Source organism: Antechinus flavipes, chromosome 1 (assembly GCF_016432865.1).
Source record: "Antechinus flavipes isolate AdamAnt ecotype Samford, QLD, Australia chromosome 1, AdamAnt_v2, whole genome shotgun sequence".
Classification (NCBI taxonomy): domain Eukaryota; kingdom Metazoa; phylum Chordata; class Mammalia; order Dasyuromorphia; family Dasyuridae; genus Antechinus; species Antechinus flavipes.
This window is the reverse complement of record NC_067398.1, coordinates 593,553,193-593,566,222: the sequence shown is the minus strand read 5'-3', so window position 1 is coordinate 593,566,222 and position 13,030 is coordinate 593,553,193. Positions and strand designations below refer to the sequence as shown.

General features: G+C 30.7%; 1 protein-coding gene across 6 annotated transcripts in view; it reads right to left on the bottom strand.

Annotated features, from left to right (window-relative positions):
* The window catches only part of OXR1 (oxidation resistance 1), a 550,745-nt gene that overhangs the window by 53,678 nt on the left and 484,037 nt on the right, over positions 1-13,030 (bottom strand). For 5 of the 6 annotated variants that reach the window (XM_051970973.1, XM_051970975.1, XM_051970974.1 and 2 more), the window contains one exon: positions 2,476-3,248. The exons of the other annotated variant lie outside the window; for it this stretch is intronic. In XM_051970973.1, coding sequence (XP_051826933.1) covers positions 2,476-3,248 — 773 coding nt within the window. The remainder of the gene's footprint in view (positions 1-2,475; positions 3,249-13,030) is intronic. 6 annotated transcript variants of the gene reach the window in all.

The following is a 13,030-nucleotide window of genomic DNA, read 5'->3' as shown; positions in this document are numbered from 1 at the left end:
GTTTTCTAAGAGTCTAAAAACAGTTTTAATCTATTAAAACATAAAGCTGTACAAAGAGTCTTGGGACATTCTAGGCAATTTGAATTTCAAAAATACCTCCTAAGAACATTTAATCTTTTGGTTCTCCTATTTTGGTTTATTGTTTCTAACATTATGTGTGTATACATACACATACATATATACACACAGAAAGAGAGAGAGAAAGAGAATAGTGGTCCCTAATAAATTCAATAACCCCCCTCAGGTTATTGAGTTTATTAGGGACCACTGTTCTTTGTATTCTGTCTTGCCCCCATCTCTCTACTACCTGCCAACACAGTTCTGTAAGTCCTAAGTCTCTGACATTTTAGTTTACAAGTGCCTTGGTAGGCTAAACACAGCATGTAGATATCAGGAACTTTAATTAACGCTTATTCAATAGATGACTGATCTAAAGTGAATCTCTACCAGAAATGGGCAGGATCATTTATGTAAACACTAAATATTATGATGAAAACAGCATTTATACTGGAGATAAGCAATATGTTTCTACTATAACTACTACTATTTTCAAATCACAGAAATTTTTGTTAGATGACTAAAGGGCTAGTGTAACTACCTCAGACTTTTTGTTTATTGTTCTAGAATGAAAAACTTAAAACTCACCTTTAGGATGAAGTATCCAGGTACAATAAATTTCTTGAACTTAAATCTACCCAATTCTACCTCACATTTTACCATGATTTCTTATTAATAAATATAAACCCATGATACAAATGCAAAAATAAAACCTTATAAGAAATAATAATCAGCAAAATTCAATTCAGGAAACACTTATTAAACATGAAAGAATGAGAATTTTGATATAAAAACAAAAAACTCATTAAGACTAAAGTTTTACTTCTATCATTAATAATGATGATGATAACAATAGCTCTTATTTATAAAACACTTTTTAACATTTATAAAGTACCACAAATATGTCATTTGATCCTCACAATAATCCTGTAAGGTAGATCTTATTATCATCCTCATTTTAAAGAACAAAATACTCCCTTAGAGGCTAAGTGACTTACCAAGGGCCACACAGGTGGTGTTTGAAAGAGCATATGAACTCACATCTTCCAAATCCTAAGTCCAAAACTTTATCCACTTTATACCACTTAACTTGTCTAGTACCTTCCTTTATTCATATAATATTTATTTTCCTCCATAACTCCCTTGTCCTTTACCTCTTTTTCAGTTTGGAAATCAAAATTAATACTATTATTGCTGTTAGAAAGTATCAGTCTTCTCCTTTATACTTAACAAGCCAAAATATACCTTCCTGATAACAACTCTTCAAAATCAGAGTGTAAGCCTATATTCAAAAACAAGCTCTTTGAGGACAAGAGCAACTGTCACCTTTGTATTACTATAATATATTATTAGTACACAAAGTAAGTGCTTAATAGATATTTTTTTCATTAGTCATTCACATAAATAAAAAGGTAAGGAAGATGCTAACTCTAAAGGGAGGGAATCCTAATTATAATATATTAGGAAAAAAACTTAACTCTTAAGTTAGCTATTTGCAGCACTTAGGAAATATGAAAAAAACATTACAAATGGGAAAGCGGTTTCCACATTAGTCAAATAAACTCCTAATGAAGTCAACATGTAGCTGAAATATTATAGGTTTGCATTTAAAAATATAACATTTGCAATTCTATTAATTAAATGAAAAAGAAAAACAATAAAACAATTATACATTATTCGATTCTGGATGTTAAAAGAAAGAAAATTTAATTGAACACAAAAAAAAAAAAATAGAAACATTGAGATTCTAAGGAAATTTTGGGTCACTCTAAAGAGCATCCAAAAGAGTGATAATTTTTTATATTACTTATGTTACTACTTTTTTATATTACTTACATTACTTATATTTATATTACTTATCTTTATAATACTATTAGTATTTTAATATTATTCAAAATTAATTTTTTCCTTTGAAATACATATGTATATGTACACACACACACACACACGCACACACACAATCCTAAAAGTTACAAGCCACAATCAGAAAGGATCTTTGTGAACAATACTTGAAATAATAAGGTAAGAAACTGAAAAAAGTTAAAGATTACTACATGTGTCTGTGTAGGTGAAAAAAGGATCATCAGCTATGAAATTAAGATATGAATGTGGAGAAACAGAGGGAAATTGAAAAAAAAAAAAAAAAAACATAGCTATGAAGGATTTTCTTAAGGGAGAAAAAAAATTGAGCAATGCTCCATACAATGCTGTTGGTGCCATCATAAGCTTGTCTAGTACCTAGGACAGATAGCTGTTATGTGCCTTTTTCTATCTGTGTGAGCACAATGTGCACTTGGGATGGGGAAGTTGAGGAGGAAAAAAGCAATATATCATTTGTCATTAAAAGGTGACTGTCTGGAATTTTTTTAATGTCTCTGGCATAAGCTAAATTAGTTTTGGGTAGACCATAACACTTACCTTCTATATGTCCATCTGCAGGTGCTATTTTGTGCTTAATTTCTTTTTGTGACACCTGCTGAATGTTCTCCCTTTGCTGTTTAGTTTGTTGCATAGTATGACTTTTCCAGAGTTTACGTAGCTCTTCCACCTCTGTCTCAGAGTCTTGAATTTGTTCCTTTCCTTGTTTCCCTTTGTTCATAGTTTCCTTTTTCTGAGATTCTGTGAGTTCTCCAAAATGACTGTTTTCTTTCTCATCTTCGAATCCATGTACTGAAATCTGAGAAAGTTTAAGATCCTTGTTTGTGTTCATTTCGACCCCCATATTATTTTCCTTGTGGCACTTTGTTTCTTGTAAAGACTGCTGAGAGATGTTTGTAATTGGATCTTCTTTTAAGGGTACTTCAGGATTGTCTAAATTTGTTGCATGACCCGGTAACCCCACGCCATAAGTGGGTTGTTCAATACCACCTTTTAAGTTGTCAGGAGTAACAGTAGAATCTGGAATGACTGTTAAACATGCTGCACTAGCTTGCACAGTTTGGACAGATTCTGATGATGCACCAGAAGATTTATCTTGACGTAATTCATCTGAAGAAATGAGCTCTTCCCGTATTGGAGAGAGTTCTGATTCTGTGAACACATCTTCAGAGAGAGATTCCTCAGTGCTCCGAGGTGCAGTGCTGGCGCTGTCATTCCCTGTATCCCGAATTCTTGAGTCTATGTCATCAGTATTACTTCTTGTCATTTTCTTAAAATAGCAGAGATCCCTTACTGACAATTGATCTACCTCTCTGTCAGCAGACAAAAATAAAAGTTACTATACTTAAAAATATTTTCTCTTTATCTTAGACAAACTAATCAATGAATCAAAAACAATGAAAGCTTTTATGATTATATAAACATACATCTTGTTCTAATTTAAGTTGTCAACAAATTGTAAGTATCAAAACTTATCACTTTCTTTTCCACCTAAGCCATGGGTATCAAAATTTGTGAAATAAAGCTTTTTCTCCATGTGACCAGAGGAAATCATGTGTACTTTAGAAGGCTATCTGCAGTTATATTCATCTGCGAATCTCCAAAATAACAGCTATAATACAAGTTTTGAATACCTCAGGCAGATATCTGTCATTTAATTACAACTAGAAAACTAAATATAGCATAAAATTTGGACTTGCAAATATTGTAATACTTCAAAACTTAAAGAGATATTGAAATTTATTTAAATATAATATGAATCTACTGGAATGGTTCAAATATCCTAGAAACTCATTTTTTTCTGCTTTACTTTTAGATAGATGAAGTATAAATGTTACTTAAGTTCATTATAAATTGAATAATATCATCAGTTAAGAGTTTAATTTTTAAGAAAAACTATGAACAGATGCATTTATAAAGTGAATAATCACAACCTTCATTTTCTCTATTTAGATTTTCATATCCTATTTTGCCTAAATTGATACCACAGAGAATGACACAACACAACCACCAACACATACATTAATTTTACTCATATCAAACCTAGTTAAACAATCAATAATGATGTAATATAAAACTTGATCTAGCAGAGCACAGAAATTAGCTTGTACAATGGTAGTTCATTAACCCCAAAGTAATCCTGAGGTCAATTTGCAAATTGCAAATGTGAATTTAGTACTTTATTAATATGATAAAAGATACAACTCTGGAAAAGAAAAACTAAAATGAATCTAGGATAACCTTTTAGTAAAAATTCTGCTATTCAACAATCAAATTTTTAAAGCTCCATGGAATTCTCTATTTTGATGCAACAGGTATTTTTTTAAGTTAAGCCCATGAGAAAATTATTTAGAAGTAAATCGAAAACAAATAGGAAAACATGCCAAATACCATAAAACATTAGTGTTAAGTTAGATTAGAAGAAATATAATAAAATATTACAAGTTTTTACTATCTCTCTTTTTTCTGGAAGTTTATAAATTTTAAGTATAACTATTTCAAAAATATATTCTTAGAATATCAGTTGCAAGGGATGTCAGAAATAATTTAGTTCAACCACATCTGACAAGATTCTCTTCTACAATATACTGAAATGAGTGCTCATTTGATTTCAGGAGAATGTATTGCCTTCTAAAATATCTCATTCCATTATTTCATGTTTTAAGTAGAATTACATATAAGTCACTAGGAAAACTGTAGTACTTGTTATAATCCAAAGCCTTTTATCTATAAGCACGATTTGATTATAATATAAATATTAAAACAACATCAAATAGATTATATTAAAGAAAATTTCAGTTTTCCTAAATTAGACATTTTTGAGAAAAGGAAAATCACCTATTAACTTAAATGAGCATATCCAAAATATTATAGAATAATACGAAGCCTTCAATATTTCATGATTCTGTAATTTCATCAAAGTAAGTTTTGCCTCTAATTACTCACACACAATCCCTTTGATTTACCTTATAATTTCTGAGAAATGTCATGGCAGAAAAAAAATTGTCAGCCTGTGACTAAACTTGCAATGAAGTCTCTCCAAAATCAAAAGTCCATCACTGCGTACAAAGTCTTTTAGCTTATTAGCCTGCTAGGGCTGTACTCTGCTGACATAAAGCAAATGCTTTCCCTTACCTCCAAGACACAATTAAACACTGTAGCACACAACATTATTGAAACAAAGACCTTTTAAAAACTATGTGAAGAAATCCCTCCTGGATTTAGAACTCATTTGCAATATACAGAAAGTAAGATAGAATCAAACTACCGTCACAATTTTGTCACAAAAATGCAATTTTGAGGAGACCTCAGAGATCAGGTGATTTCATACATGATCAAGAAGTCTTTATTATAATCTATCTGATAATCATGTCTTTCAGACTTTGTTTGAAAACCTCCAATGAGGAGGAACCCACTATCTATGAGGTAGTCTATGTCACTTTAAGGGCTTGGAAAGTTTTATTTCCATTAAATCTAAATATCACTTTTAGAAACTTCTACATTTTGCTTTTAATTCTCCCTCTAAGACCAAGCAAAACAAGTCTAAATGCTCTTTCACAAGATAATACTTTAAATTTTTATAATGACTACCAATCCTGATTGTTCTACTACAACCTGAACATCATCAGTTTGTTCAATTAATCTTATATGGCCTAATCTCCTAAACTTTTCCCTTTTCCTGAAACCTTTTTTAAGATATTCTTCAGCTTATCAATGTTCTTCCTAAAGAGAACCAAAGTTCCAGAACTAAACATAAAACTTTAGACTGTGGTCTCTCCAGGGCATGGCATTAGAGAATCAACATTTATTGCTGTGTGTGCCATTGCTCTTGAACTCTTGACCATTCACTGAAGCAAAAAATTCCACTACCTTTCTTGCCCCCCTTATCACATTAATGATAACTCTCCAATCTCCAATGCTACTTAACCATACTTTTCCTGTCTCTCATATTCTAAAGATTTTTTTTAACAAGTACAAAATTTGATTCATTGATATTAAATTTCATATTCATCATACTCAATGTTCTCTGTCCACATCTTTTAAAATTTTAATTTTGTCATTCAGCAATCCCCAGTTTTGTGCCATCTGACAAACTGACTAAGCCACAAGCCAAGAGGAACCATATCAACCACCTAGTTATACAGCATTTTTCTACTTCTGAACTGTTTACTTTGGTACGTTCCTCTCTCTAACCATAACTTCCAAACTAAAATTTGCTCTTCACACACAGCTGAACTTCCAAACTCATTTTCTCTACTGATGTGTTCCTGCATATACTATTTTGTTTAAACTCCAGTATCAATAACTAGAATGTTGACTTCCATACAACTGCCTTGCTAATATAAAACCCCATACTGTACTAATTTCTCTAATCCTGATTTGGAATACAGAACAAAATCAAGTCAATAAGCATTTATGAAATCCCTATTTATTATATGCTAAACACTTGTTTTCTACAAAGAAAGGAAAAAGAACACTCCCTACCTTCAAGGACCTTGGAGTCTAATGTAGAAGATCAATGCTAAAGAAAGAGAAAGGATTATGTACTTGACCTACCAAAATTTTCCTTTTTCCAACTTCAGTAGAACTATGCTACTGTTCAACATTCTCTTTATTTACCTTTTGTTGACTTAATGCATTTCATAGCCTTAATTCTTCTGCAAAATAAGGGAACTGCTTGTCCTACCAATCTCACAGATCTGTTATAAAGACCAAAATGATTATGTGAAAATATTTTCCAATCCCTCAAGCTACATGATTTTTTCCTATTCTCCCCTCAAAACTCCCAATCCCATATATCCTTTCAATACATGATTTGTATTTCACTGAAAAATTTTAGGCCAACTAAGGATAGTATCAAATAAAGCAATTTTTTCTCATGGAAATAGGATATGTACTTATGCTCCTCCAAAACTAACTCTTTTACTTATGCTCTAAATTTCAGTTCTTTTTAATGCCTTGTTATTACATTTAGAATCACGTTTACTCATTTGTAAAGAGTACGTGGTTCCTCTTATTTTATAGATAAAGGAATTGATACACAGAAAACCACATGGAGACAGGATGCAAATATACCCTGCCTTTTCACACCAGATCTGAATCTTTTTCTGCTATACCAAAATGTCTCTAACCACCTTTTCCAGAATAATCAGTCTTTCACCCAACTGGGTAACTTTCAACCTTGTAACATACACAAGTCTCCTTTATGACCTTGATTAAATGGTTAATGAACCCTACTTGGAACTTTTAGGCAATTATTTCTAGCCTTCTTTCCATTGCCAAATTTCTTCTTTAAGTTGTTGACATCACTGGCTCACTCAAATGAACACAAGCACAAAGCACCACCTATGTGCTAGTACCTTTGCGTGAAAGTAGTGCTACAAAGACAACAAAGAGGATTTCTACTCAAGAAACTCACACTATCTTTTACAATTTATATTGTAGAGAAAAAATGGTTTTTCTGAAATAGTTCTATTGAAAGTCACCAGCAGCATCTGAGCCTACTGATAGGCCTCACATACTGCATGAAATCCTCCCTTGTAATATCTCTCTATACATAACTGTTTCTTCTGATAGTCAAACTTCTTCCTCCTCTCTCTTTCCTAAGGTCCTGGATGGACTTTCTAAATCTACCAAAGAGCTTATAGGTCTTGTATTTCCATCATGAAGGTCTTGTAGTTCCATCTCAAGAACTTTCATTTTTACCATTCCAATTATCATTATCAAAGGATATTTTCTCAATTCCTACAATTATCACCCTTACCAAATAATTTAGTTCTTAATTATATGTTGTTCTAAGTTCATGTGTGTTGATTTTGCCTTTCCAATTAGATTGAAAGTTCCACGAGTATAGAAACCTTATGTATTTATACAGACACATATATAAAGAGTTTCCTTTTAAGGAAAAGTGCATGAATTCTTAAGAAAATAAGATACTTATCAGTTATATGACCTATAATGGAGTACTAGATATATGATCTTGATGACCTCTCAGTCAAGAATTATGTATAAGAGACATTAATAGAAGCTACTCCACAGGCAGACATCAACAATGCAAACAAAGTAAGAAAAATTGAGGATGATTCCCAATTTCTAACATGTTCACTCTGCAAACCCCTACCTTACCACTCCTCATGTTCTGATGAGACTCCAGAAGATGATTAACTGCTCTGGAATCCACTGAGCTGGATCCTGGGCTATTGGCCAGTTTCTGCTAACATTCTGCCTGCCCTGCCTTCACCCTGCAACTATGTGGCAGGAAGAAAATGGAGAGGGGAAGAAAACTCTATACCATCTTCAATTATGTGAAAGAGGCCTGAAATAAAGAAGATGGGTAACCCCAACTGAAATGAATATTAGCCCTCAAAAAGTTGTCTGAAGGTGAGATCAAGGCTGGAAAAAGTGAAATACCCAAGTATCAGAGGAGACTGAAACCCATTTGAGTACTTGGGAGAAACACAGCATCAAAAGGAAATGAATAGGAATGTTCAGAATATGGGGAAATCAGGAAAAAAAAAAAAAGACTGAGATTGCCAAAGCTCTCAGGAGAAAGAAAACTCAGTTAAAAACCTTACACACAAGCAGATATCTCAACTGGGAAGATATTAACAAGGAATTTGACATGAGTATTGATCATGAAGAAAAATGAATCAACATGTTATTAGATAAAGGTCCCTGTAGCTTCCTGAGAGCTTTACAACATACCAAGATGTTTCCCAATTGTACAAAAGAGAAATACAAATTGTGAAAGCAGAATTTAAGGCTTCCACAATAGCATTAATTGATAGAACTGAAAAACTGGAATCCATGGTGGTAAATCTTACTTTTTAAAAAAACTTGCAAATAAAATAGAGATAAAGAACAAATCAGAAGACTGTATGCAACCAAAATATATCTAACTCAAAGAAAGAATGCAGAGAAAGATTTAAGAAATTTAGAAGAATACAAGTCAAAAGATCTGAACATACTGCAAGAAATAAAACAAAATTGCTTAGAATTTCTGAATACAGAAAAAAAAAGTATCAATCAAAATATTATGCCTATTGCCTCAAGGAAATAAAGAAAAAATCTATGGGGGAAATTTCCAGGTTAATAATAAAGACAAATAATAAATTTTATAAATGGACAAAAACTTTCAAATATAAAGGAAAGGAAATCTTGAACACGAGATTATTTTACATTCACTAGAAAACACAGTAAGGAATGAAATAATGTATTCTAAAGAATAAAGGAGTTCACCAAGGTGACATACTTTGTAACTGTGAACCTAATCATCAATGAAAAAAATGACAACTAAAAGATATGTGAAGCATTTCTACAAATGAAAAAAAAATCAAATGTGAATAGATTATCTGTCTTGCAAAAACCTCAAACAACAGAAACATAAGGAAGTTAAGGACAAGCATTGAAATAAAATTGCCTTAGGAGGGGCAAAAAAAAAGGAAAATCAAGTCAACAACATGTATTGAGCATTTATATGCCCACACTATGTTAACTGTCACAAAACTTTGCCATAAATGTAGGACTAAATTTCAGAAGAGGAGGACTCATAAAAGGGAATAAGTAAGAATACAGAGGAATTTATGATGTTGCATCATCAAGACAGTGGTAGAAAATAAAAGTAAAATAATGCCTGTAGTCTCTCGGGAAGAAAGCCTAGAAGAGAATGGTTGCAGGGGCAAAGGGGATAAAGGCCTTATTCCTCAGAAAAAAAGAAGACAACAAAAATTTAAAGCAAGTAAACTACTTAAAATGACAAAACTAAAAATTAAATAACTTTAAAACTTTCAATCTAGGAGAAATAAAAAAGAAAACAAATAAACAAAAAAATAAATAAATAATATAAGGACCATGAAACAAAGAGTAAGTGGCTAGAATGGGTAAGAAAGGGAAAAAGAAAATTAATGAAGAATAATACAAGGGAAAGAAATACTTTTCAAAAAGAGAAGGCAGAAAATGAAAAAAAAAAAAAGCAACAACTAGACAAATGGGGAGTGTCAAGAATAGGGTGTCTTATTTGACTATTTAACTTTTTAAAATAAGAGATAGAAGAAAAAAATTAAATTATGTTAAATTATAAAACTAGAGAAAGGAGAGAGCAATAGGAAGAATTTAACCTATTTGCCTCATTTTTTTCATTTGTAAAAGAAGAATAACAGCACTTATCTCACATGATTGTTGTGAGGATCAGATGAGATATTTAGAAACCTCTTAGCACAATTTATAGCATTTAGCATAGAGATCCTTATTCTCTCCCTCTCCTACTACTTTTACAAAAGAAAAATAACTAAAAAAAATTTCAGAAAATTACTAGAAGCAAAAGAAGGAATATGTCTAACTTTCATAACTTTAATGTAAATGAATTAAATAAATTAATAAAAAGAAAATGAATGACAGGAAAAAAAGAACTTCATTGTTACTTTCAAGAAACATCTAAAAAGCAAACACATAACAATAAAAATAAGGTGCTAGAAAAAACAACTGACTGCGCATCAGATGTTGCACTCATGATATCAAATAATGGAAAAACAAACATTTGCAACACAAAGATAAATAAAGAAACTACATTATGCTGAAATTATGGAAAATAAGCCAATATTAATATTAAACATGTTACAAATACTTTAAGTACATAAGTCTATAAAGGAAAAATTTGCTGAATTTCAAGATGCAGTAATAAAATAAAGATATAAGATTTTTAAATGTCCCTCTCAGTTTTCAATAAATCTAACAGAAAGATAAATACAAATATAGAATTTAATTAACTGCTCAAGGAATTAGAGCAATAGCACCTTCTAAATGGGACCATTAAAAGAAAATGTGGGTTTTAGCTTCAAATAGTATTTTTACAAAAATTGATCATGTTTTAGGACATAAAGATATTAGAAATAAAAATTAAAAAGGAGAAACAGCAAGAACATCCTTTACAATCCATAATTGGAAAAAAAAATTTTTTTTAGCTTTAGGGATCACCAAAAAAGAAACAGAATTAACTGGGCACAACAATGAAACCTAAATTATGTGCAGGTCAAAGAATAAATCATAGAAACAATTAATAATTAAGTGAAAAAAATTATAATGATGAAACAACATACCAAAATTTCTGGGATGCAGCTAAAGTAGTCCTCAGGGGAAAAATTATATCCCTAAAAACATACATTAACAAAATAGAAAATGAAGATTAATGAATGGAATAAGCATTTTTTAAAATTAGAAAGCCAACAAATAAACCAAAAACAAGCACAAAAGGAGACATAGAAAATTTAATAAAGTGGAAACCGAAGACTATAGAAATTACAAAACTAAAAGCTGATAATTTTGAGACAACTAACAAAACTGATAAACCTTTAGCAAATCTGAAAAAAAAAAAAACAGAGAAGAAAACCAAATTTAAAAACCTTCAAATGAACAAGGTGAAATCACAACAAAAATCAAGAGAAATGAAAAGAACTGTAAGAATTTCCTATTCAATTACATAACAAAAGTGAAAATACAAAGGAAATATAATACCTTCAAAATATAAAATATTCCCTCTACCATAAAACAAAATACAGAACTTAAATAATCCAGTTTCAGAAAAGAACTCACTATGAAAGAAAGACCCACAAACTTCTCCTGAATCCTCTCAAAAAGTCCTGCTCCTGAAAGACTTCAAAGAAGAATTTTATCAAAGCTTTAAAGAATAGTTAGTACCAATATTACACAAAATCTCAAAAACTGAAAAGGAAAAAAAAAAAAAAACCACTCTACCAGTCTCCTTTTATGACACACAGTCCTAATACTAAACCAGAAAAGGAAAAAGTAAAAAAAATATAAACCAGTATTTTAATGACTTATCAATTCAAAAATTTTAAATAAAATCCTGTCAGACTATATCATGTGTTCAAGAAATAATTCATCATGACTAAATTGGAATCATGCTAGTGAAACAAAGATGACAGAATCAAAAGAATTAATGAAATACAAAAACAAATAGCTCAAACTATATTACTTCATAAAATAAAGAAAAAGTCTTTGAAAGAAAGCAATACTCATTTACACTAAAACTCCTAAAAAATACAGTATGAAGAGACCTTTTCAAAATATCATTAAAAGTTATCAACCTAAAACCAAAAGCAGTGGCATTTGTAATAGGTATACACTAAAAACTTCCCCAGCAAATATAGGAGTAAGGCAAGTATGCACTTTCATCTCACTATTATTTGACACAGTTCTGTCAATGCTAGCCATAGCAACGAGTCAAGAAAAAAGAAATAAAATGTGTAACAACAGGAATAGGGGAGATAAAAGTTTACTTGTTTGCTGATATTAGGATTTACTTTAAAAATCCTAGAGAATCAGCAAAGACAACTGATAAATAATAGCTTCAGCAAAATTCTACACCTCAGAATAAATTCACAAAAATCAATACCATTTCTATAACAAAATCCAACAGGTAATAATAATAAGAGAAATCACATTCAAAGTACCTAGGCAAGTGCACTAAACATTTGGGAGTCAATTTATAAAACCATACAAAATATGTGTATAAACTAAGTATAGCACGATCCTTAGATACTTTTAAATAGTTGAAAGAAACTCTAGTATTCAATGATGCTAATATAATAAAAATGACAATACTCCCAAATTAATTTCATTTTAATGCTACACAAATGTAACAAGAACTTTTTAACAGAACTTGACAAAATAACAAAAATCCATTTGAAAAATCAAAATTTCTATATCTAGGAAAATAATTTTTAAAGGCAGAAATGGAAGAGAAATATCACTTTTAGAAATCAAAAACTATTACAAAGCAACAATTGGTTTAAAATGGATAAGCAGATCAATGAAGCAAACTAGACAATTTAAAATGTAATTCAATAAACCAAAAAGATTAGACCAAGATTTAATTCCATAATAGATTCTAAATATATGTATGGGTTTAATATTAAAGATTACACTACCAACAAGTTAGAGAGAAATAGATGAATAGATGATAATGATATACTTTTCACAATAATATGAAGAGAATGTATTCTGAGGCAATTAGAAAACTTTAATAATACAAAACTGAAAAACTGCACAAAAATAATGCATAAAGATTTAAGAATAG